Source organism: Arvicanthis niloticus, chromosome 5, assembly GCF_011762505.2.
Source record: "Arvicanthis niloticus isolate mArvNil1 chromosome 5, mArvNil1.pat.X, whole genome shotgun sequence".
In the NCBI taxonomy this organism is placed as follows: domain Eukaryota; kingdom Metazoa; phylum Chordata; class Mammalia; order Rodentia; family Muridae; genus Arvicanthis; species Arvicanthis niloticus.
In genome coordinates, this window is record NC_047662.1 from 32,234,123 (window position 1) to 32,259,270 (window position 25,148).

The 25,148-nt window shown below is 42.2% G+C and overlaps 2 protein-coding genes and 1 pseudogene across 3 annotated transcripts in view; all 3 read left to right on the top strand.

The window, feature by feature from the left end:
• The first annotated feature begins 7,811 nt into the window (after positions 1–7,811).
• Tmco2 (transmembrane and coiled-coil domains 2) lies at positions 7,812–11,995 on the top strand. Its single transcript, XM_034503005.2, has 2 exons — positions 7,812–8,119; positions 11,613–11,995. The coding sequence occupies exons 1-2, from the start codon at positions 7,874–7,876 to the stop codon at positions 11,928–11,930; spliced, it is 564 nt and encodes a 187-aa protein (XP_034358896.1). The 5' UTR covers positions 7,812–7,873; the 3' UTR covers positions 11,931–11,995.
• A 5,596-nt stretch (positions 11,996–17,591) lies between these two features.
• Zmpste24 (zinc metallopeptidase STE24) overlaps positions 17,592–25,148 on the top strand; it is a 40,547-nt gene continuing 32,990 nt past the window's right edge. The window contains exons 1-2 of one of the 2 annotated variants that reach the window (XM_034503003.1): positions 17,592–17,956; positions 19,919–20,065. In XM_034503003.1, the coding sequence (XP_034358894.1) occupies positions 17,834–17,956; positions 19,919–20,065 (270 nt within the window). In that variant the 5' untranslated portion in view covers positions 17,592–17,833. The remainder of the gene's footprint in view (positions 17,957–19,918; positions 20,066–25,148) is intronic. The other variant, XM_034503004.2, reaches the window with a different exon arrangement.
• On the top strand, positions 22,788–23,228 carry LOC117708974 (small ribosomal subunit protein eS19 pseudogene; annotated as a pseudogene).

Consider the following 25,148-nt stretch of genomic DNA (forward strand, 5'->3'; position numbering starts at 1 on the left):
TAACAGTCCTTAGCATGACAAAAGAAAATCATACTGTCTCCTATAGCAGGTGTGTCATACTGTCTCCTATAGCAGGTGTATTTATGTCTCCTATCATAAGTGTGTCATTCTGAATTGATAAGAATTATCATACTACACAGTCATTATCATAACAGTGTCATTTTTAGGTCATTCCTTGTTGTTTCCTCAAAGTCCTGGCTTAATGAGTTAAAGTCCTTATGTCTCCCTAAGTTATCAGCTGATTCTCCCTCTTGGGACATCTCCTCTTGAGGGCTTTGTCATCTGCCTTCAGATGTTTCATTCATCTGGTGTTCTCTGGATGTCCTGGTCAGATATTTTATACCTTTCATCTGTCCAGTGGTCTCTGGATGACCTGGTTGAATGCATCAAATGAGGAGCTATCTGGCACTTCATTTTCTGAAAAACACAAGCGTAATGTTGTAGACATTATTTAATCCTGACCCAGAGTTTCTACCCAACCTTTGACCATTTAATTCCAAGATAAAAGACACACAACTATAGGCATAAGTTTTTGCAAACTACTTTTAATAAAGATTCAACCTCTCCTCTAGCCCACCACCCAGCAGAGGTAATGGAAGACAAAAGATATTAGGACACTGGGGAAGAGAGCCTGTTCAGCAAACGTTCTTTGGGGGCAAGCTTGATCTTCTTTGACAGCAGTTCAGTCCTGTAGCAAACACCAAATACAACTTAGCAGCTGTAGACCAGTCCTCTAGGCAGACACCGGGCATGAAACCAGCAGCTAAAATCCAGTACTTTCAGCAAGCAAACACCAAGAAACTGTAGTTCAATCCTGAAGAAACCACCAGGCTCACCAACCGGCTGAAGGTGTGGCTCTGGAGGTGGCAAGCTACTACAGGAACCCCACAGGAAGTTCTTGGGAGAGTTTCTCTCAGTGGCTGCATTACCACAAGTTGAGCTCAACAACGCTATGTAAGGAGAACTAATACATGTATGTTGTTAGTGAAGAGTAGTGAGGCCTAGCAAAGCAAACCAATGCTCAGTGCTCGTCTCCCACTGTCTGTGGAGTCATATTTGTATTCCTTCATCAAGCGTTATTTCAGGTGTTTGCTATATTCAAATGTCCTTTCACCTGTGTCTGCTTCAGTAAATCAGTCTCTCACGTGCTTGCTTTATCAAGACATCCTTTCAACGGTGTGCCCCAGTCAAACATCATTTGACATAACTAACTTCCCAAAGAACTTAGAAGTTTCTAATTCACACAACTTTTATATTTATAATAAGCCATAATCAGCACTAGAGCTTGGGCATATATCTACCCTCTATGCGATTAAAGTCTACTTTTCTATCGATAACCTTGAATTATTACTTACTATATTTCATCTGGCCATATTTTTATGGTTCACCTAACGCATGGCAGCTTCTCCTTCTTTTTCCACCTTTTTTTCCCTCATGGTTCTCCTCCAACCCCAAGCTTGGGAAACCTAAACCCCACATATGTCTCTTCTGCCCAGATATTGGCTGCTGGAATCTTTATTTACCAATCAAAAATGACTTTAGGGCAGAATCACTTGAGCTTGTATACAGAGTCCAGGTCTTGAGGACTCACACGTAGCATTACAATAGACAGCAGAGTAAGCTCAACAGTATAACCTCACCTAGATGGTAGAACATCCGCACGTCTCTTTCTTTTTATTTAGCATTTACTTTAGATTGTGTCTCTGTTAGGGCAAATGTTTCTGGGCAGCAGAAAAATCATTATCCTTTTAAAAAAAATTCAGAAACTAAACCACCAACCAAAGAGTACACATAGAGGGACCCATGGCTCCAGCTGCATATATATGTAGCAGAGGATGGCCTTGTATGACATCAAAGGGAAGGGAGGCCCTTGGTCCTGTGAAGGCTTGATGCCCCAGCATAGAGGAATGCTAGTGTGGTGGAGTGGGCAGGTGGGTGGGGGAGCACCCTCATGGAAAAAAATTAATAAAAATAAATAAATAAAGTTAGCATAGCTAAATAGAATGTGAGGATATAGGTAGTGAAAATACCCCCATTTATTTATTTAGTCATTTATTCTTTCATTTATTTTTTTTACTTTACCAATTAAGTATCTGTGTCATTCCACAATAACTTAATTCTGTGTATAGTAAGGAATTTTAGTAATTTGATTAATACTAAAATTTCTCAGATCATTTGCTAAGTAGGGCCACTATCATTTTTAGTTGTAATGGGTCCTAGAAAGGAAATGTATAAAGAACTATTTGGCAAAGCTTCAGATATGATACAATGGTGTTTCACTGGAGTTTCCTGGGCCCTGTGCTATGCCTGGGGCTATGTTGTGTGGCTGACTAGGGAGAGGCATTGTGTATGCCTGGAGTGCACTTTGAGCTCAGATCTCTATGTATGTGATTACAGAGAGGGTCTGAGACACCGCCATATTTTCAGATTTAAGCCAATGTCCATTCACTACTAATTATGCATTAGAAGTTTGGAATACTGTTTAAAATTTGTCTTTATGCTGTATAAAACAATGCCTTTAATAAAGGATAAGCTCTTGGGAGCAACCTTTAACTTTCTCCCTTGCCAGAGTCTGACCTTTTATCAGACAAGGGAGAGCATAAAGTAAAAAAACAAACGACATCCATTTAACTAACAACAGTTATTAACTTTTAAAGATTAAACTTATGGCTTTTAATATTTGGTATCTTTAAAATTTAGAACAATATTAATTATGAGCTTAAGAAGTATGGTGGTTTGAACATGCTTGGCCCAGGGAGTGACACTATTAGGAGGTGTGGCCATGTTGGAGGAAGTGTGTCACTGTGGGCATGGATTTTAAGAATCTCATCCTGTCTGCCTGGAAGCCAGTCTTCTCCTAGAAGCCTTTAGAATAAGAGGTGGAACTCTCATCTCCTCCAGCCCCACATCTGCTAGGAAACTGCCATGCTCCCACCTTGATGGTAATGGACTAAACCTCTGAACCTGTAAGCCAACCCCAATTAAATGTTGTCTGTTCACAGCAATAAAACCCTAAGTAAGACAAGAAGACTTTTAAAAAAACTAGGTAACAGGCTATTTAGAAGTACCTAAGAAATAATCATATAAAATCCTGAAGTACAAAAGATTTGGATTATTTTCATGTAAGCATGAATGTTCCGATTTAGCTGATACTATAAAGGAAACACAATTGTGAACAACACCAAAGCACAACCACCCTGGAGGAAGAACTTCTTAGAAGGCTTTGGTTTTTACTGTATTTTGTAGGCAGTTTGATGTAACAGTTGTTGTGCCAACATAATATCCAAAAGAAATATTTTTTAAAACTTCCTTGATTCCAATTTACTCCCATTCTTTTAAATCTATCCCAAGCCTGTTCACATTGTTATTTTTAAAATTTGTTATGTTGTACAAAAATATAAATTTTAAAATGAAGTTTTAGTAATAAAAGACAAGATAGAATTTCTTATTTTGCTAATGTTACTAGCACATTGGATGAATGCATAATTTGACCAGGCAACATTTATAAAGCATACCTGGTTTTAAACAAACTTTGCTTTTAGTTACTTGCTTTAGACTTAACCTTAAAAACATATATAAAAGACTAAAGCCTGTCTGTTTTTGTACTTAGTATGACTACAAAGTTAGTTCTGAGCACATTAAAGAATTTGATCATTTATAAGGTAATTGACCATTAATTTGCATGTCTTGTTTTTAACAGTTTACAGGTTAATAATTTTTATAAAATTAGGCTTTCAGAGTTGTAGACATACACCACTAAGTTAATTTTTGTTAGCATAAGTATACCTTTATAACCTTAGAAATTTATCATTATAATAAAATTCAGGCTAAATCAAAAATATCTTGGAGACATGCTGTTGCCTCCTTAATTTAAAAAGAAGGTATAATAATAAACAGAGGGTTTGAGAACCTACCTGACTCTATTTTGAAGCAGGAGCCATTAAGCTGTATTGTTAAGAATAAATTTACATTTACTGTAAGAGCTGAGTTGCTGTTTTAAGTCTGTTTCCTGGAGCTGGACCTGCCACAACATATGACCTTGACTTATTTTTGAGAACATCCTTCCTGTCCTTGACCCTCTCTGACCCTTCCTGACCTTCTCTTAGCCTTCCTAATCACATGTTGACCACATAGTGTTTGTTTTTCCTGAATTGCCTCATTGCTCCAATGTCTCTCTTCTGAAAACTGCTTTGCAACTACTTGTGATTTTTCTCCTTAAAAGGGGCCCAAGAAATGGATTCCTAGATGCTCTTTTTAATCTGACTTAGGAGGCAGTTGCTGGCCAGCTCTTGGGTGTACCCCAATAAAATCAAGCTTGCTTCAAATTTGGCTCTAATTGTGGTAGAAGCTGTATTCTTGCCTGGTGGGATTAACAGGTTCATGAGGATTAAGAAGGTTTATAGGTGCTACCTTATATCAGTAATATCTACTGATATACTGAAAAGCTGTTCCTGGCTTTCCTCCTATGAAAATTTTTCCTGCTAGTGTTTTCTAGAGATGGATATGTCAGCATACAGTATTACTGTCATGTTTCAATAAGATTAGATCTGTCTGTCTGACTGTCTGTCTATCTGTTATTTTTAAAGCAAGGAAACTGGACTGCAGAAGCACATTAAGCCTTGAGATGTGCTCTAAGGAATAAAAACCTTAGGAATAGAAAAGTTTTGGTTCCCCAGGGAAGAAGATTGGGCTTGTCAGAGGGTGCTACTGATAAGGAGCTGTTGATCATGGATGGCTCTGACCAAGGGAGCATAAGCTCAGAGCTGAACTGGTTCCTGGAATTTCCTCATGACCTCACAAAATATAATGAAACTAACATAGCAGCCAATCAAAAACTGACCCATGTAACTTCTCCAGCACCCAGTAATGAAGTTTTAGATTACCCAACCTTTGCTAAAATTCCCCTCGTTTTCTATAAAAGGCTTGCATGCTTTTGACTGGGGTCACCGTTTTGATGAACCGTTGACCCCTGCATGTTGGTAATTTCTGCAGAATAAGCGCTCTGTTACTTTGGCACACTATTTGAGTCTGGGGTCTTCCTTCGGTTACTGTGGACCCGAACAGCTTCTGTGCACTTTGTCTCGTCCACATTTCTATCTCTAAACCACTTCTGTTAACTAGTCTCCATTCTCAAGTCCCTCATTCCAAATGTTTCTTTCCACTATCTCCTTCCGACATTTACAATCTTCTGCAATATTATTTTCTTCTTGAGTTAGGTCACTTTCCATTCTTGGTGCATCTCATCCTTCAGATGCTAATTCATGTGTGAGGTCAGTTAGTGTTGAGCCTCAGTCTTCCTTAAAGATACTCATTTTGGGTGAGGATATAAAAACTAGGGATTCAAAAACCATCCATTATAACTATAAGATTCTGATTCTTCTTAGTCCATCCAATAAATTATCATCCAAACTTAAATCATCAGCAGTCAAGTTAAAATATTAAAATATTAAATTTCTAATAAAAGCTGACTGATTACAAGTTTAAACTTTTGTGCTATATAACTTAGAGTGGGTCAATAGGGGCATAGGGAATTTGAATGTAAACATGTTCTTTGTCCTTTTCAAGAAGCATCTATAAAAATATTAAAAGTAATCTATATATGCTTTTAAGATGTAAGTTTAGGCAATATCCATGAAGTAGTTTTATAAAACCCTAAAAAGAAGATTTAAAAAAAATAGATCCCAAGTAACATGTTAACATGACCTACCAACTATTAGCATTGTGGAGCAAATAATTTATCTGAATTTTATTTAGTGGAAAAATAATTTTTGTAGGCTCTTTATCAGTAAGAGATTATTTCTAAGAGCTACTGTCTTAGCAGCCACATTACCTAATAAGCTAATAACCTGCTCTCTTTCGGGTGTTAAATTTTTATAGAATTTAACCAAGAGTTTCCAGAAAGCAACTTAAGGAGAAGAGCCAAATCCTCAATAGCGATAAACAGATAAAAGCATACCCAAAGGCCAGGCATGGTGGCACATGCCTTTAATCCCAGCACTTGGGAGGCAGAGGCAGAAGGATCCCTGTGGGTTCACGGCTAGCCTGGTCTAGTTCCTGCACAGTCAGGGCCACACAAAATAAACTTTGTCTCAAAAAAAGTGTTCAAAATTCTGAAATTTTCTCTTTTAGTCTCTTTAATTAAGTAATTGATTAGTCTAAACAAATTAAGCATTTATTTAAGCATTAATTAGATGATCTGGGGAAGAGGATATCCTCCATATAATAAATGACCAAGAACCTCTGGAAATTGAAACAGCATCGGCTGAATGCTTTATGCCCTGGTTGAGATTGTTTCTGTAATAGAAGTTGGGCTTGTTTCATTTTTTTTCTCCCATGAAGGGACCATTGATATTGAGTTATTCCTGCTATTAGGGAAAAACAAACAAAAAAAACCATGTAAACAAAAATCAAGCAAACAAACAAATGAGTAATGCTTCTCTGTGACTGCAAGGGCCTCTGTGCCCCCCAACAAAAGCCCTTTCTAAATCTTATCTCCAAGTTCCTCTCAACCATAATGAACTTGGGCTTTCTCATCCGGAAGAAAGTAACTGCTCCCCTGTACAGAAGTACTGAAAAGGTTCTATATGGACACCATCTAAGAGGACTCATGCCGGTACTTAAATTTAAATAAAACTGAAAGGTAAAAACAAGTTCTTCTGTAACACTATCCACCTTTTGTTGTTTTAAAGTTGGGTCTCATGTAGCCCTCTCTGGCCTTGTAATTTTTGTGTATCCTAGGATGACTTTAAATTTCAGATCCTCCTACTTACACCTTCATTAGCACTGAGATTATATGTTGGTTAGTTTTTTGGTTGGTTGGTTGGTTGGTTGGTTGGTTTTCAACTTGTAACAAGCTAGGGTCATCTGGGTAGAAGAAATGTCAACTAAGAAAATACTTATATCAGGTTGACCTGTAGGTACGTCTAGGGACATTTTTTGATTGATGAGTAATGGGGAAGGGTCAGCTCGCATTGAGAAATGCCACTCCTCAACAAATGGTCCTGGGCTATATAAGAAAGCAGGCTGGGGGAGGAGGGGAGGGGGGAGAGATAGATAGCTCAAGCCATTAAGAACATTAGCTACTTGTTTGAAGGACTCGGGTTGGATTCCCAGAACCTATATGGTGGCTTATATGTCTGTAACTCCAGTCCCAGGAGATCCAATGCCCTCTTCCGGCCTATGCAGGTACATGGTTCACAGACATATGTGCAGGCAAAATACCCATACACATTTTTAAAAAAGAAAAGAAAAGAAAAAACAAAAAGCAGGCTGAGCAAGCCATGGGGAGGAAGCTAATAAGTGGCATTCATTCATGGCTTCTGCTTCAGTTCCTTCCAAGTTCCTGCCGTGACTTCCCTTGATTATGGCTATAATCTACTAGGTGAAATAACCCTTTCCGGGACAAGTTGCTTTTGGTCACATGACAGCAATAAAAACCTAACTAGTACAGCTACCATGGCCTGTTTTTGTAGTGATTGGAGTCAAACCTTGGACTTCATGTGTAGTAGGCAAGAACACTACCAACTGAGTTACATTCCTGGCCCAAGCTGTCCCCATTTCTAGTGATGTTGGCTGCTATATCAGACAAGGCACACACTGGGAGTTTCTGTCATTGTAGGAGGTGCTATGATGGGAGACTGCTGGGCCAGAGATCAGAGGAAACAGTATGCATGAGCTGAAAACACAGGCCTGTACCTGCTTGCTCTTGAGTGAACGCTGATGAGTAGGAAGAGGCTGAGCCTTAGGAGAGTGACGTCACAAAGCACAGCTCATAATGGCTCCAGAATGCCTCAACTCCCTGACTGCTTTCCCTAATTTATGTCTAGATTCCTGAAGTCTCTGCACATGTAGTTCCTGGAGCTGCTGTTTTAAAATGCCAACACTTCCAACTTCAACTTCTTCTTGGGACAACCTCTTAAATGCTCTTGCTCGCAGCTCAATATGGAATTGGTTACAAGCAACTTTTGTGGGAGAGACTACTAGTGTGCCTCAGCCAACAAACTTGGGGATACTAGATAATCTCGCTCCAGCAGTGCAAATCATCCTTGGGATTTCCTTTTTGACTTTGTTGGCAATCGGATTATTTGCCTTATGGAAACGAAGCATTCGGTCAATTCAGGTTGTATACTTATAGAGAAACTTAAGTCTTTTGCAAGGGATTTGTTGGGTTTTGTTGTTCTAAGACAGGGTGGTACCTTAGGCTGGCCTTGTAGAATGAGGCTGACTTCAAGTTTACGATCTGCCTGCTTCATTAAGCCCTCACCCCAAACTCCCACCACCAAGGGCTAAGACAACAACAAACACCACCATTCCTGACTTAAAATTTAAATTTGGTTACCTGTCTTTTATATTGCTGTTACTCAGTTTTAAAAGTCCATGTAAGTGGTCGGGGGTAAGCCATTGTCTCTGTTTCTTGAGTTGATTGAAACTACACTATTCTTGAAAACCTCCACCAATTAGGTTGTGAGCAAAAATACTTTTTCTCACAATAGTATTTGGCTTGTCTCTAATATAAAATAGATCTGGCTGGGTCGTAGTGGCACATGCCTTTAATCCCAACACTTGGGAGGCAAAAGCAGGTAGATTCCTGAGTTTGAGGGCAGCCTAGTCTACAGAGTGAGTTCCAGGGTGGCCAGGGCTACACAGAGAAACCCTGTCTCAAAAATTGTTTTGGACAAATTCATCACTTGAGAAAGTTATCTGAGCCAAAACTTAATTATCATTTGTCTCACAGAGCCCTCCATGTACTACACTGTTCATAGGATGAGCAGTGTAGGACAACCAGGTTTGTGTGTGTGTGTGTGTGTGTGTGTGTTTTATTACTGCCAATCATGTTAATGTTTCTGCTGTTTAACTGATAAGGAGTTGTGTGAGTTAAGTCATCCCAATTCATTTTGTTATTATGTATCAACAAGCTAAGCCCCTAGAAACATACAAGGGCTCATTAGGGGAAATATAAGTTTAAAACACTGGGATTTTAAGAGACATTTGGAATTTGCATAATCTTGTTTAACCCACAATGATAATAATAGCTCATTTATAACATGGTCCTTAGAGCTATAAAAAAATCTTAACTCCATGAGAAGGAGTTTTTCACATGAGGAGTGAGAAAAGTGGGGTGCATGGAGGCTTGATGGAAAATGGGATGTGTGGAGGCTCGGTGGAAATTTATGAAGATAGAACTTAAGGAGAGCTTTCGTTCTGTTTTGTCAAGAAGGACTTCTGTAGCTTAGACTGACCTCAGATTTCACTAGATAGTGAAGGCTGACTTTGGACTTCTTTTCTTCAGCACTTCACCTACAAAATGTTGGAACTGTAGACAATCCTGAGAGCTTTCTTAAATGGTTGTTTTTTATGAGTACACAGAGGCGCTATTACTGGATCACTTTATAGTTTTCTTTTTTCCATTAGAAATCATGGTTGAATCTGAAGTCTAACGTCAGAAAGCCCTACATGATGGGCAGGCCAGAGATTATCATGTCCACTTTGGAAGTGAAAAAACTTGGTTCCTACTCAAATTCATATGGTTTTGTTAGAGCTAGCGAGGCTGGAGTTTGGACCTCATTTTTAGGATTTCAAATTTAATTTTTATTCGAAATCTCATAGAATAGAATCCAACAAATAAACATGTTATCAATACAAGATTATGTATGCATAGACACATTTCAGTTATCTAATAAGAGTGTAAAATAAGAACACAAACTTTCTGGTTTAGTGCAATGAGAGAGAGAGAGAGATGATTGGACACTTGGACACTTTAGGCAAAACCACAAAAACAGAAATCAGGTAGGGTGATGAATGACCATAATTCCATCGTTTGGAAGATGGGTGGTAGGATGATTGGAAATTCAAGGTCATCCTTCACTACAGAGCAAATTGCAGGGTCAGCCTTGGATAAATGAGAACCTATCTCTAAAGGAGCAGAAAAACGGGGTGGGGGAGACACACAAGCAAAATGGTGAAATGCAACAGAGTAAGTAACACTGTGGACTCAGAAGTCTGACTGCTTTGTATACATTTTTGGTGGACTATCTGCTCTGAACTAAGATCACTCATTTAACCCCTACCCAAGTTTTCTTATCTGTAAAATGGGCTTGCTAAAAGTGCTGCTTTATAGGATTATTATGAGGCTTAAAAGTGATAGAATGTATATCTTAGCCTATGTGTATTCAATAAGCAGTGTTGATTGCTATAAGGGGGAAAACGTTATGGTTTTATTCTAATCCTACCAGGAATCTGTCATAACATATTAAAGCAAAATTTTCAAGACCAATGTCTTAGTCAGGGTTACTATTGTTGTGATGAAACACCACAACCAAACCAACCTGGGAGGAAAACGTTTGTCTTACATTTCCACATCACTGTTTCATCATGGAAGGAAGTCAGGTCAGGAGCTCAAGCAGAGCAGGAACTTGGAGGCAGGAGCTGATGCAGAGGCCATGGAGGGGTGCTGCTTACTGGCTTGCTCCTCATGGCTTGCTCAGCCTGCTTTCTTATAGAACCCAGGACTACCAACCAACGGGTGGCCCCACCCACAACAGGACTGGACCCTCCCCTATCCATCATCAACTAAGAAAATGGCCAACAGGCTTGACTCCAGCTCCATCGTATGGAGGCATTTTCTCAGTCGGGATTCTCTCTTCTTAGATGACTTGTGCCGTGTTGACATAAAACTATCCAGCACAATCAGTAAATCCACTTTTTTGGACCTCTATGCTTGGGAGAATTCCTGGACCCCAGTCCTGACTTTATCAGTTTCAGTCTGTGGTCTTGAACATTGACAGAGTCCACATTGGTGTATCAAGTTCTGGGTTCTCCTGCATGAATATCTCATAAGCTGGTAAGCTAACTTCTGACACAGAACCCACCACATGGTAACAGACTTTGAGCAAATGGCATTTAATATTATGCTTTTTATTTGTTTTCTTTCTTTCTTTTTTTTTTTAAGATGTATTTATTTTCTTAAATGAGTGTTCTATCTGCATGTATTCCTGCATGGCAGAAGACGGCACCAGAACTCATTACAGATGGTTGTGAGATACCATGTAGTTGTTGGAAATTGAACTCAGGACCTCTGGAAGAGCAGCCGGTGCTCTTAACTGCTGAGCCATCTCTCCAGCCCCTTATCATACTTTTTATTATCTAAATACAAATTAAATCCCTGACCTGTTTAACACTCCAGTTTGTAAGTTGATGGTAATCAAAAGACTTCAATGTAGGGAGGCTGGAGAGATGGCTCAGCAAAGAGCATCGGCTACTGTCCTACAGAACCCAGGTCTGATTCCAAGCACCCACACAGGAGCTCACAACCATCTGTAACTCCAGTCTCAGGAGATTCAAACCTCTCTTTTGGCCTCCTTGGGCACCAGCCAGGCATGTAAATGGTATAGTTACACACATGAAAGCAAAACACTAATACCCATAAAATAATAAGGTATATCCTTAAAATATTTTTAAAACAGTTAAAAGAAGGTATGAAGGTGTTCTGTTGAAGGGAAAGCTTGGCTTGGGAACGAAGGATGGTCGTTACTAGATCTTTACGCTGTTTCGGCTCTGTAACTAACTGTGACATTTCGCACATATGACCAAGTAACACTCTTGTTTCGTTTTAGAAAGTAGTGGTGTTTGTGATCACACTCTACCAACTTTACAAGAAGGGCTCAGACTTTTTTCAGGCTTTGCTAGCCAACCCAGAAGGAAGCGGTCGCCAGATTCAAGAGAATAGTAATATCTTCCTGTCCTTGGGTCTTCAAGAGAAGATTTTGAAAAAGCTTCAGATGGTGGAAAACAAAGTGAGAGATCTGGAGGGGATGATCGTCGCCCAGAAACCTGCCGTGAAGCGGGACTGCTCCTCCGAACCCTACTGCAGCTGCTCTGACTGCCAGAGTCCCTTGCCCACGTCAGGGTTTACTTCCACATCTGAAATGTGACGAACTCGAATCTTTTCCAGAAAAGCACTGCTTTCCTTGTGTGTGCAGTGGTGTATCAATAAAATAGAGAACTATATTGAAATCACCCTGCAAAGATCTGGTTCCCTCTTCAGCAGGGCCCAGCATCTACTTTGTGTGCAGTGGGTAATGTGGGGTAGTGATAGCTGGAAATGTCTCCAAGAACAGGTTCTGTGGCTTGGTGGTAAGACATTTGCCTGACACAAACAGGTATGTGCTGACTCTGCAGGCTTGGGACCTCATGGTAATGCAAGATAGCCAGACTGGAGTGGGAGCAGATGGAGAAGGGAGAGAGGGATCAGGGCTGTGACTTTGAGGTCCATGCTGAAGACACTGGAGAAGCCAGTCACAGAGGGCCATGGTTTGCAAATAGGCTGTCTCAAGCTGGTCCTTGTCATAAGAAATGTATGCGGTCTGGGGACCCCTAGATTACTCAGAAGTGAGTAAAGGTGGGAATGTGCATAAATGAGAACATGGTGGGTGGTTTTTTTAAGCAAGGTTTCACTAGGTAGCCCAGCATGGCCTGGAATTTGTGTTTGTGTGTGTGTGTGTGTGTGTGTGTGTGTGTGTGTGTGTGTGTGTCTGTGTGTGTCTGTGTGTGTGTCTGTATATGTGTGTGTGTCTGTATGTGTGTGTGTGTCTGTATGTGTGTGTGTGTCTGTATGTCTGTGTGTGTGTGTGTGTGTGTGTGTGTGTGTTCGGGTGGAGAAAGGGGGTAAGGGTATTATTGCCTGCATGTCTGTAACCACTTGTTTTCCTGGTGTCCATAGAGCCCAAAAGAAGTTATTGGATACCCTAGAACTAGAGTTACAGGTGGCTATAAGTTCCCATGTGGGCACTAGAAATCAAACTGGGTCCTCTGCAAGAGCAGCAGTGCTCTTAACTGCTGAGTCATCCTCCATCCCTAAATATGCTCTTATTTCTATAAACTATCATTTGCCCCAGCATATCCAGCTCACTAACAGACTGATGATATAAATTTACAATTTATGTTTATATGTTATCAAAATTATTTTAGTTTGATCAGCTATTTATATTGCAATGCTAATCAGAAGAATTCTAATTTATAATCATGTCATTTTGATTAACTATACATAAAAAATGTTAATGATGATTCAGAAGAATTCTAACAAAGCCTCCAGTTGTGGAAGTTACTATTGGCCAACACGCCTACTTCACTCAGGTGGCCGATCTGTCTTTCAAGGCCCTTAAGGCCTGCACTCCCAGAGATCTCTCTGCCTACCTCCATAACCTTGTACAAAAGACAAGCGAGTTCTTTATAGACTTTCTCACAAAGGTTCCTGAGGCAGTCAGTGGAGAGAAGGGTAGATTGGGGACCCACTCCAGACATGCTTGTTAAACAGTTGGCTTGGGAGGTTCGAAACACCCCAGCATGCTAAGCGGTGGCAGCAGACCGTAATGATGTCCCCCATAAATGGGTAGTAGCCACCAGAGACCTTGACCCTGGGGCAGGCCCTATAAGCACCCTGACTCCCACTGGAGCTGCAGAAAGACAGGACATCTCTGAGGGGACTGCCCTTAACGCTAGGCCAAGAACATAGTGCCCTGACTGTAATAAAGGATTTCACTGGGCACGAGACTGCAGGTCTCAGAACTCTGATAAACTTGGAGATCATTTAAACTCCAAAAGGGGCGCCCCCCAGCCCTGTCAATAAGAGAGAATGGCTCCAAGCCTACTGTATATTAAACTCTCCCCGTGTTTCCGCCTTCGCCCATGATGACTGTGCAGCTAGATGAGATTCTACTGTTGCTGATGTTCCTCGCACACTTTGGGGCAGGGACGTATGAAAGGTTATGGGTGTCATTCTTAAAACAGATGATTGGGCCTTCTTTGATGATATCATGGAACATGAACAATTGAGCCTAATAGGCCACCTAAAAGGGGATCATCCCCAAGTCTGATACTGCCCACCCAGAGCCTCCTGCAATCACTGAACCTAACCCCATACCACTGGCCTGGCTATCACATGTCAATATCTGGGTAGATCAGTAGCCAATCACTGAACCAAAATTGTCCACAATCAAAGAACTGGTTGAGGAACAACGCATATTTGGTCACTTAGAACCCTTGACCAGTAGACATAATGCTCCCATCTTTGTCATAAAAAGAGAAGTCATGAAAATATAGACTCTTATAAGATCTGAGAGCTATCAATGAACAAATAGAAGAAATGGGAACTACTCAGGCGGACTGTCTCATCCTGGTGCCCTCCCACCCTCCTGTCACACACTAGGGGAGATTAAGGACTGTTTTTTCCAAATCCCCCTGGCACCACAGGACAGATGCGGCTTTGCCTTTACAGTGTGGGAACTTAATACACAAAGACCAACTAAGAGATACCAATGGACAGTCCTCCTACAGGAAATAAACAATAGTCCCACCATCTGCCAGCTTTTTGTGGCTGAGGTGCTATGGGTCGTCCCTAAAGATATACTGACTGTCCACTATATGAACATTATGCTGCCACATCCTGATTTGGCTCTTTTACAAGGAGTTAATGAACAGCTACTAAAAGACTTAGAAGAGCTTAATCTGTGGGCTGCCCCCTGAAAAAATTCAGGCTCCCCCATATGCCTTTCTGGGATTCACTATTTCTAAGCAGATTAGAGCCCCCTGGCTTTCTCTGTTTCTTGGAAAGTGACCTACTCCCTGGTGGAGCTTCAAAAACTGTGTGGGACTGTTAATTGGTTAAAGCCATTTCTTCTGATCCCTGACCAAGAGATGAGAAATCTCTTCTCCCTATTGGAGAGCCCTGATGGCCCCTCTACTAAGATCACCTTTATCCAGGACGATAAGAGACTCCAGCAGAAGATAATGACCTGCTTGTCTGACACGAGCCTTAATAGACATAACCCTTTGAGGCCTTTGCTGGCAATAATTATGTGGACTACAGAGGAGATCCTAGGGGCCCTGTGTCAAAGTGGGCCCCTCATGTGGTTGTACCAAGTTCAGACAGATCTACATAAGGTAGCCTTCAAATATGAAATCACCTTTAAACTTGCTGTTAAGGCAAGGGGCTTGGCAAGAGGAAGCTATAATAAGAAACCTGATAAGATAATACGGCCCTTTTCTCTTAAGCACTCTCAAACTCTATGGGAAGATTCCCTTAGTCTTCAAGAAGTGATGACAGGCACTCTTGATAACCACCCATCTCCAGATAACCACCTAGTGGCCCTTCCCCATTTACCTATTGAAATTAAGCCCTACAACCTACCCAATTCTAGCCCAATCCCTAAGGCCACTGTGGCCTTTTCTGATGCCAACAAAGATATGGATTTTACTACAGAGGACAGGCTTGAAGGATGTTACATCGTTCCAAATCCTAGATCAGTCCATTGAGGGAGTTGTTGGGGCTTCTGAGGATCTTTGAATTCTGTCAGGATGAGCCTGTCAAATTTTCGGACAGCCACTATGCAATACAGGCTATTCGAACACTATCATTCTCCTGCATAAAAGTTCAGAACAGTCCCATACACATCCTTATAAAGTCCCTTCAAGGAGCCCTTGAGAAGAGGGCACACCCATGGTTCATTTCTCACATCAGATCCCACTCCTGGCTGCCAGGAATCTTGGCTAAGGGTAATGAGATCACTGACTTAATGATAATGATTGTTGACCAGGGGTTCTTGGAACAGGTGAGAACATTGCATCAACAATTTCACCTTTCCTCATAAAATTTACACAAGCTCTTGCCAGATTATGCATCAAACAATAAAAACATCTTGCAAGATCTTATGCCACCTGCGCCCTGCTTGTGTCATTGGGGCCCCTCAATTAGGGGAGATGTCAACCCAAGAGGGTTACTTCTCAATGCTATTTGGCAGATGGACTTGACTCACTACCCCTCTTTTGGTAAGCTGAGATATGTACATGTTATTGTACATACTTGCTGCTCTTCTGTATATGCTGAGGCCTTGACGGGAGAGAAAGCCTCCCACGCAGTCAAGGCTATGAAATCTGCTATGCTGGTTATGAGTGTGCTTTGTGCTCTGAAGACAGATAATGACTCTATGCCTCTCAACAATTCAATGAGTTTGCTGCCTCATACTTTTAGGATTCCCTAAAATCCTCAAAGCCAGACAAAAGTAGAAAGTTCCAGTTAGACTCTAAAGGAGTTGCTGACTCAGTTTACCTCTCCTGAGTCCAAATGTAACCCTCACCTGGCTTTGGCAGAGGCCTTGTTTCACCTAAACTTCCTCACCTTTGATGATCCAGGATTAAGCCCTGACTATAAACGTTGGGCTTTCCTACCCAGGAATACCAGTCTACCATTGGTACAATGGAGATATCCCCTAACATCATAATGGCAGTCACCCACCCCTTTGCTGACACAGGGGCGAGGATATGCTTGTATTTTTCCATAAAACTCTACAACACCATGATGGGTGCTGGTACAGGACATCCAACCGGCCATAGAAAAGGAGGATAGGGACAAAACCTCCTCCTCCTCAGACCTTCTGGCTGAGGAGGTAGCACTTGTTAGAGATCTCTGTCTCTCCTTGTCTGTGATTCTTGTTTTCACGCCATTTGCCTCACACCCTATCAAGTAAAAATATTCCCCAGGTCCTCGAACAAAACTTAAAGTTCAGCTGACAGTTCAATCAGGTGCACCACTAATTTTGCCGAAAGCAAAAATCCCCAAATAACATTTGGTTTCGGAAGAATTTGTGATCCTATTATATTGAAGCAATTCACTTTGTCAAGTGACTTCTACTGATTACTCTCATGTGGATGAATTTAGTCACAGTTGAGAAATTTGAAACCTTAGTCTCAACATCTTTTAGCATTATATTTTAAATTAGAGCTATATATTTTAGTTGGAGCTACAGATTTATCCCAATTCGCCATAATGATTATACAAATTGGCAACATTAGTTCATAGAAACTATTAAGTAAATTATATTTACTTGACTTCACTTTTCAAGTAAAGTCAATGTATTAACAGGGGCCACAGTGACCCCATTTCACTGATGAATTCCAAGGCAAAAAAATGGTACTGAGCTGTCATGGGATGTGTGTGTGTGTGTGTGTGTGTGTGTGTGTGTCTGTCTGTCTGTCTGAAACAAGGTCTTGCTGGGCCTAAAGGCAGTAGCCGCCAAACCTGCCTATTTGAGGTGAGACATGCAGTTCCAGGACACACAGGTAAATACCTCCTCTGACTTCACTTGGGCGTGGGGGGATGAGCGGAAATGTGTAAATGAAAAATCCTAATAACTAGTGTCATTTTCATCTCTAATATTCCCGAAGTCAGAACTTTCCAAGACAAGCCAAACAACCCCAAATACCTCGTTTGGCTAGTTATCCTGGAGATCCACATTTAACCTTTGAACGGCACTAAACAGAAGAAAAAGTAAGTTTTAGAGCCTCTCTCATCCTTCCCAGCTACTTCTAGGTGGTGGGAATGGAGTCTACCCTGTCAGTTCCCGCTAAATATTTCTATGACCCTGCTTACCCAGACTATATACCCGCGGTATAGTACCGCAGTTCACAGGCCTCTCTGGAAACCCGCCAAAGCAAGGGAGGGGCGGCGACCACAGACTCTTCCAGGAAAAAGGCCGGAACCTTTGAGTTGGAATCCCTCGCGCAGAACCCGGAGGGATGTTTCAGGTGCACCACCGCTCACTCTTCAAGCCGGAAGTGAGGAAGGTGGGGCAAGTCTTATTCTAGCAGAAATAAGTAGGTCCTTGAGGAGTAAGAGGGGGAAGAGTGTCTTTGTGACACTGCTGGCAAAGCTGAGGGAATGGGCGTCTGAAGAAGCCATCGGAAGGGGCCGGTATCGTTGTGACACCGCTGCCACTTTCTGAGGGAAGCGTGTCGGTGTGGCACCGGTGCACGCCGAAGGAGCGGGTGAGATTGGGTGACCATGGGGATGTGGGCATCGGTGGACGCTATGTGGGACTTTCCTGCGGAGAAGCGAATCTTCGGGGCTGTGTTGCTCTTTTCCTGGACCGTGTATCTTTGGGAGACCTTCCTAGCACAGCGGCAGGTGAGCTTTGACGGGGGACCCCCTGACCTCAGCCTCTGGACAGACATCCTTAGGCCAGCCTGATCCTCGACCCAAGCCCCTTAATGTTTGCCCGGTTGCAGCGCTGGTCTATACTCCGTAACCCAGTGAGCTTCCTACCTTTTCCCAATGATGACTGTGGCTTTGAGGGGGTTTTTGGAACGGCAGAAGTTGTTTGCAACGTTGTAATGGGACCCAAGCCTGTAAGCGTCTAATGAAAGGGAAAAAGCTGCCCTACCGCCAAACTTGAGCCTGTCTGTGCTTAGAATCCTTGGACTGAGGCTTGACCCCTTCTATCTTGGTATAAGCTTTCTAAGTGGAGGTGCTAAATTTTTAGAATAGTAACTTCCCATGACATTAATGTTACCATGCTCACCCTCAAGATTAGGAAACCATTTTTTCTGGATATACTTTGCAAGCGTTCTAAAAGTTATCACACCTTTTGAAAATCCTTATTAGAACAAATGTTGTTTGGGGCCCCAAAATATGAGTAGTGTGTGTGCGTGTGTTTCATGAAAATATCTCCTTTGCTTTTGTTTAAAATGTTAAATAGTGCAGTAGAAAGCTAACAGTTCCCTGGAGATAGCCGTGATTAACAGCTTAATTAGAAATGTGAACGGACTTTGTAACAACAAAACAAGTTGTCTGCAATGTTATAATGGGTCCCAAGCCTTTTGATGTCCAATCAAAGGAAAGGACAGCCCTTCCATCAAACTTGAGCAGGTCTATGCCTGCTCTAGTCTTAGGTTCCTTGGCCTAACTTTGGACAACACTCATCTGTGTTGTCCTTGAGAACCTTTCCCTTTAACTGCTGGATCTATTTCTTGAGCATTGCAGTCCTTCTGAAGTTTCCTTTTAATTTACACTGTATATGAGGTTCTTTGCCAGGCAAGTGCTCCTCCACTGAACTACATTTCTCAGCCCTTCATGACTCTCTGGACTGTAAGTTTTAATTTTAAAACTCTGTCAGTGTCAGGTTATATATACCTCAGTCTCTTTAGTTTGTCCAAGGTGTTAAAAATTACTACAGTTAGGCATTCAAAGCTTCATTAGTTCAGAATTACAGAAGTACCCTTGCTGGAAGTAAACACGTAACAAGTAGTGTCAAAACAGCAGGGTGAGTTATTCAGTACTTATCTGACATAGTTTACTAATAAAAAGAGTTCATCTTCTGCCCCCCCCCCCCCCAGCTTATCTTTGGGTAGCCCTGGCTGTCCTGAAGCTCACTCTGTAGACAGGCTGGCCTTGAACTCAGAGATCCATCTCCCTCTGCCATATACCACAACCACCTGCATCATTGTACGGTTATTCTTTAATGCCTTCAGCTTTTTGTGGTTGTTGTTGTTAACATACAATAGGAAAAGTACTTGTTGTAAAACTTGTAGAAGGTCTTTCTGGTATCTGTTCCCTGTGTTATGGCCTAGTGGCTAAAATTATCTTTTAGAATTTGATATAATAAGAAAATTTGTTATAAGATTTGATATGTTTCTGTCACTCCCTAACTCTTACTTAATTTGACCTCTAGGACCAAGTTTAATTATGATTTACTAATAAATTACTAAATGTATCTGTTAATGTATATTGTGAGCATACTTCTCTTTTTCATGTGTTATTTTCTATATTGTAAAACATACCAAATACTCAGAAAGAATTGTCCCCTCATGATGTCACAACTTTGGTTCACACAGGCAAACTGAAAGTGTATTGACAACTCATTCCACCTAGTCAGCTGGCCTTGGAGTTGTTTTTGTCTGTTTTTAACTTCCTGTGTCAATTGTTTCAGTGGTCAGTGTTCTTGACTAAATGCAAGATGTACATGTATGTGACAAATTCTACAAGCTTACATGACAAATTAATGCTACAGACCATTCAGTGTTTGACCACAAATTGCTACTATTTAATTTAAAAATACTCATTAAAGTGTTTTTCTTCAAAATATTTCAGAGAAGGATATACAAAACAACAACTCAAGTACCACCAGAGTTAGAACAGATCATGGATTCAGACACATTTGAGAAATCTCGACTGTATCAACTGGATAAAAGTACATTCAGCTTCTGGTCAGAACTCTACTCAGAGGTGGAAGGCACTGTAAGTAATCTATTTCTTGGAGACACAATTCTCAGATTGTTTAAAACTTTGTAAATTTTGGTTTTGTTTTTGCACATCTGGCCTTCAGATGACAGTCCTTTAACAGGACACCATCAGTGGTCTCTAGCCATGCCAGCAGAGTCTAGGTTGGCTTGGGGAGGAAGTTTCAGTGGTGTATGCGCAAGCATTGCAGCTGGGCTTGCTTAGCTAAGTTCCTTCTACATTTCCACCCTTTTGTTTTTATTTTTGATAACCTATTGGGAGTCAGAATTCTTTGCTCCAGCCTTGTTGGCCCCACCTCAGGGGGCCTTCAGTATAGAGGACCTTTCCCGTCTTAGGTTGGCCTGCAAAGCAGGTTCTTACCTATCATTGACTACCAGCTCTCAAAGGACAGCCATCTCAGAGGGCATATCAGAGTGTAAGGAGGGAGCCTAAACAGAGGCCTTTCGAATTTCTGTGAGCCATACTCTAATCACCTCTCTGGGTGATTAGCAGATTTCATTGCCTTGAGAGCGTGGGAGGCTTTCTCTCCCGTCAAGGCCTCAGCATATACAGAAGAGCAGCAAGTCTGTACAATAACATGTACATATCTCAGCTTACCAAAAGAGGGATAGTGAGTCAAGTCCATCTGCCAAATAGCATTGAGAAGTAACCCTCTTGGGTTGACATCTCCCCTAATTGAGGGGCCCCAATGACACAAGCAGGGCGCAGGTGGCATAAGATCTTGCAAGATGTTTTTATTGTTTGATGCATAATCTGGCAAGAGCTTGTGTAAATTTTATGAGGAAAGGTGAAATTGTTGATGCAATGTTCTCACCTGTTCCAAGAACCCCTGGTCAACAATCATTATCATTAAGTCAGTGATCTCATTACCCTTAGCCAAGATTCCTGGCAGCCAGGAGTGGGATCTGATGTGAGAAATGAACCATGGGTGTGCCCTCTTCTCAAGGGCTCCTTGAAGGGACTTTATAAGGATGTGTATGGGACTGTTCTGAACTTTTATGTAGGAATCTTTGCCTGTCACCCAACAGGGCATCAAGAGAGGCAGTCAGAACCACTCTAGAGCCTGCCCCGGCATCAAGGTTACTACCCATTTATGAAGGTCATCATTATGGACTTCGGAAAACTGAATTTCGGGTTAGGGCATTAAGACCCTCCCAAGCCAGTTGTTTAATAAGCATGTCTGGAGTGGGTCCCGAATCGACCCTTTCCTCCACTGCCTCAGGAACCCTGGTGAGAAAGGATTCACTTGATTGTTGTACAAGGTTATGGAAGCAGGCAGAGAACTCTCTGATAGTGCAGGCCTTAAGGTCCTTGAAAGACAGATCGGCCACCTGTTTGAAGTAGGCGTGTTGGCAGATAATAACTTGGGTAATGGGTTTAATGTATGCCCTGTGGCTACTCAGCTTGTCTAGGGTGATTTTAAACTTACATTCAGGATATAAGCGTGCCTGACTCTCAGCCAGATCTTGATAGGCTGACTGCCAGTTTAAGAACATGGCAGGCTCCAGGACTGCTTTAAGAATATTATACCAGTCATAATAGGTTTGTAAGTGCATAGCCAACTGTTCAAAGTAGGGAGAGTCACACCCCAATTCATTGGCCACCTTTCTGATTAAAGGTAGGTCAGTCAGGGGTGTAGGAACCCAAGGGCAGTTGGCTGTATCAGGGCCAAGGTTGACAGGATAAGCCACTGGTCAGGCCCTATGGGCCAAGTGGGTCTGCTGTGTGGCAGGGACTTGTGGGAGCCCAACCACAAGAGGCTGTAAGTGTTGGGAAGGCGGGGTGTTAAAATCCATGGCACAAAGTCCACATCATGGATGCTGGGGGGTTGGGGGGCCGGTGCAGGGGTACGGGGATGGTGCTTGCAGCCAGCACCAGGCATTCAGATGCCTTTGAAAGATGAGATGGTTTTGCCAGTGCCACAGCGAGTGCCCTCTGCCCCTCTTCCTCATCAGCCAAGGACTCAGATGTGGCCCAGAGGGCCAGAGGAGGGGTGGTTATGAATAAGTTCACACTTGCCTGCCTGTTCCTGATGATGTTTGTTGTGGGAGGCGGTAACTTCCTCTTGGGAAGAAAATTTTAGACTAGCAATAATGGCAAAAAGAATTGGGACAAAGGGGGGGTGGGGGAACTCACCGAATTCACCTTTCATTTCCAAGCCAGAAAGAAAACCCGCATCCATAAATCAGGTTCCCACATAGTCTCAGGAGAGATCCATGGGGCTAGAACTGCTGCCTCAGTCCAGAAGGTTTCCAGATTCAAGGCCTTGACTATCATGCCCCTGGCTCTTTTTCATTGGCTCACTCCATTGCCGGATCCAGCACCAGAATCAGTGGTCTCTAGCCATGCTGGCAGATTCCTGGGGAGGTTGGCTTGGGGAGGAAATATCAGCAGTGCAGGCACCAGCATTACAGTTGGACCTGCTTGGCTAAATTTCTCCTGTAAACATTAACTTAGTCCCCTCCCCACACACACACACACACACATACACCGTTTTTGCCTGTTTCTTTGCATATAAGAGAAATTGTCATAAATGTGACAAGTAGCTAAGGAGAAAAATATCCAGATTTTCTTAGAGCGATTTTACCTGATATCTCACAGGTATCTATAAAAGCTCTTCCAAGAAATGGAATGGCTGACACTATGGCACTGTGCTTGGTAATTCTAGCTGCTTAAGAGTTGAGGCAAGCCCTTTCCTCTGGCTGGCAGTGCAGAGGCCTCGTGATGCCTGGAGTTACTGTAAAAGACGTTAACCAGCAGGAGTTCGTCAGAGCTCTGGCAGCCTTCCTCAAAAAGTCCGGGAAGCTGAAAGTCCCTGAGTAGGTAGACACAGTCAAGCTGGCCAAACATACAGAACTTGCCCCATGTGACAGAGCTGGTTCTACACAGGAGCTGCTTCCACAGCACGACACCTGTACCTCGTGGTGGTGCAGGGGTTGGTTCCATGACCAAGATCTACGGAGTACAGCAGAGAAACCGTGTCAGGCCCAGCTACTTGAGCAGAGGCTCTAAGAGTGTGGCTCACCGGGTCCTCCAAGCCCTGGAGGGGCTGAAAATGGTGGAAAAGGACCAAGATGGGGGTCATAAGCTAACACCTCAGGGACAGAGAACTCTGGACAGGATCGCTGGACAGGTGGCAGCTGCGAGCAAGAAGCATTAGAATGCTGGATTAATAAATTGTCTCATTCATTTAAAAAAAAAAGAGAGTTGAGGCAGGAGGATCACTTGAGTCTGAGGTGGATATGTAGGCAATACAGCAAGATGATAGCAAAGCACTATCAAGAATTGGTCTGACCAGGAGTGGAAAAGAGCAGAATAGAAAAGCCCAGGTTGTGTGTGATGTTTATAGTGCATCTGCCTGTGTGGGTGATGCATGTCAGGTCAGAGGTTGACACTGGGTGTCTTGCTCAGTCTCTTCTCCATCTCATTGTTTGAGACAGGTCCCTAACTGAACCTGTAGATAACCAGTTAGGTACACTAGGTGGCCAGCAAGCTTCATGGATCCTTCTGCTCACCTCCTAGCAGTGGGATTATAGGTTTGCGTGCACACACACACATACACACACACACCTGCCTGGATTTTTATGTAAATGCTTGGATTCCAAAGTAAGGTCCTCATACTTGTACAGCAGATAAACACTTTCTCACTAAGCCATCATCTCAGCTCTTTGTTTTTGTTTTGGAGTGTGTATATCTCACTATGTAGCCGTAGCTATCCTAGAACTTGCTATGCAGGCCATTCGGGCCATGAATTTGCAAGAATTCTCTTAGCTTGTTGAATGCACTTTTTACAAGAGTGACCCACTAGATTCAGCTAAACTCAGATTTTTGCTTCTCTGGGTTGTACATGTTTCTACATGAGCATTTTCATCTTTTGTTGTTATTTGTTTTTGTTTTGTTTTTCAATATTTTTCAAGGATTTCTCTGTGTAGCCTGGGCTGTTCTAGAACTTAATTTGTAGACCAGGCTGGACTCACAGAGATCGCCTGCCTTTGCTTCCCAAAATGTTGGGGTTAAAGGTGTGAGCCTTCACCACTGGCATAGTTGTATCTTTTTAAGCCTCATTTCTCCTGAAAAATGACAAGTAGAAACTGGAGCTATGGCTCAGTGATTAAGAAAACATACTGCTCTTACAGAATATCTAAGTTTTATTCCCAGTTCCCACATTGGAGGAGATCACAGCTGCCCCTCCAGCTGCGGGGATCCAGTGACCTCTTTTGGCCTCATAGGCACTTGTACTCACACACACAGTCTTTGAAGTCATTATAAAATAAAAAGGAGGATAAACACCAGACCTTTGTATGGCTTGTGGTGTGGACTGAGTAGGCAGTAAATGAAGCACTTAACATAGAACTCAACAGGTAACAAGCACTTTGCCACTGGATTTCTTTGGGCATTACTTTAACCTCTCTGTGTTCCTGTTACCTCCCTGCCATGTCTTCTTTTCAAGGCTCTAATGAGATAATATATGTTAGATGCTGGAGTTGTGTCTGTTGTGCTTATTGATTTTTCCTTAGGACTCCCTGGAGTGTACTCAGTGAGGTTATCAGCATGAGGAAAGTTTATAACTTACCATACTTGGTTTTCAGTCCCCAAAGTAAACTCAACAAGGGTTGGAACAGCAGTTTCCAAGTGTGTTCATAAGTTATTCAAAGGCATGTACCCTCAATGTTTATTTAAAAGCTGGAATTTTAGTAGTGGCTGTTTTAGCCTTGCATCAAAAGCAGTATAAACCCTTAATTCTATAGCATTTGTTAGTATTGGGAGGAAGATAAAAGTAATGTCATCCTGTGTCTATTAGCTCAGCAACTGTAGCATGTGACAGGTAGTGGTGCCAGAGCAGATCTTTTAGGAGCAAAGTTTCTTATGGTGGAGTTAATTGTAGCAAAGTAGAAATGCTTGCACCCAGAGTTCACAGTCAGATTATTTAAACATCACCTGTGAGTGCCAGATTATCCTGCAGGCTGTTAGGCCTCAGCCCAGCCTTTGTGCTCTGGCCAGATAATTTGTAACCTCAGGTGCTACTGTTCCTGGTTCTGTGCAAAAGCTGTACTTGAGACCTGTGCAAACCAGTCCAGCT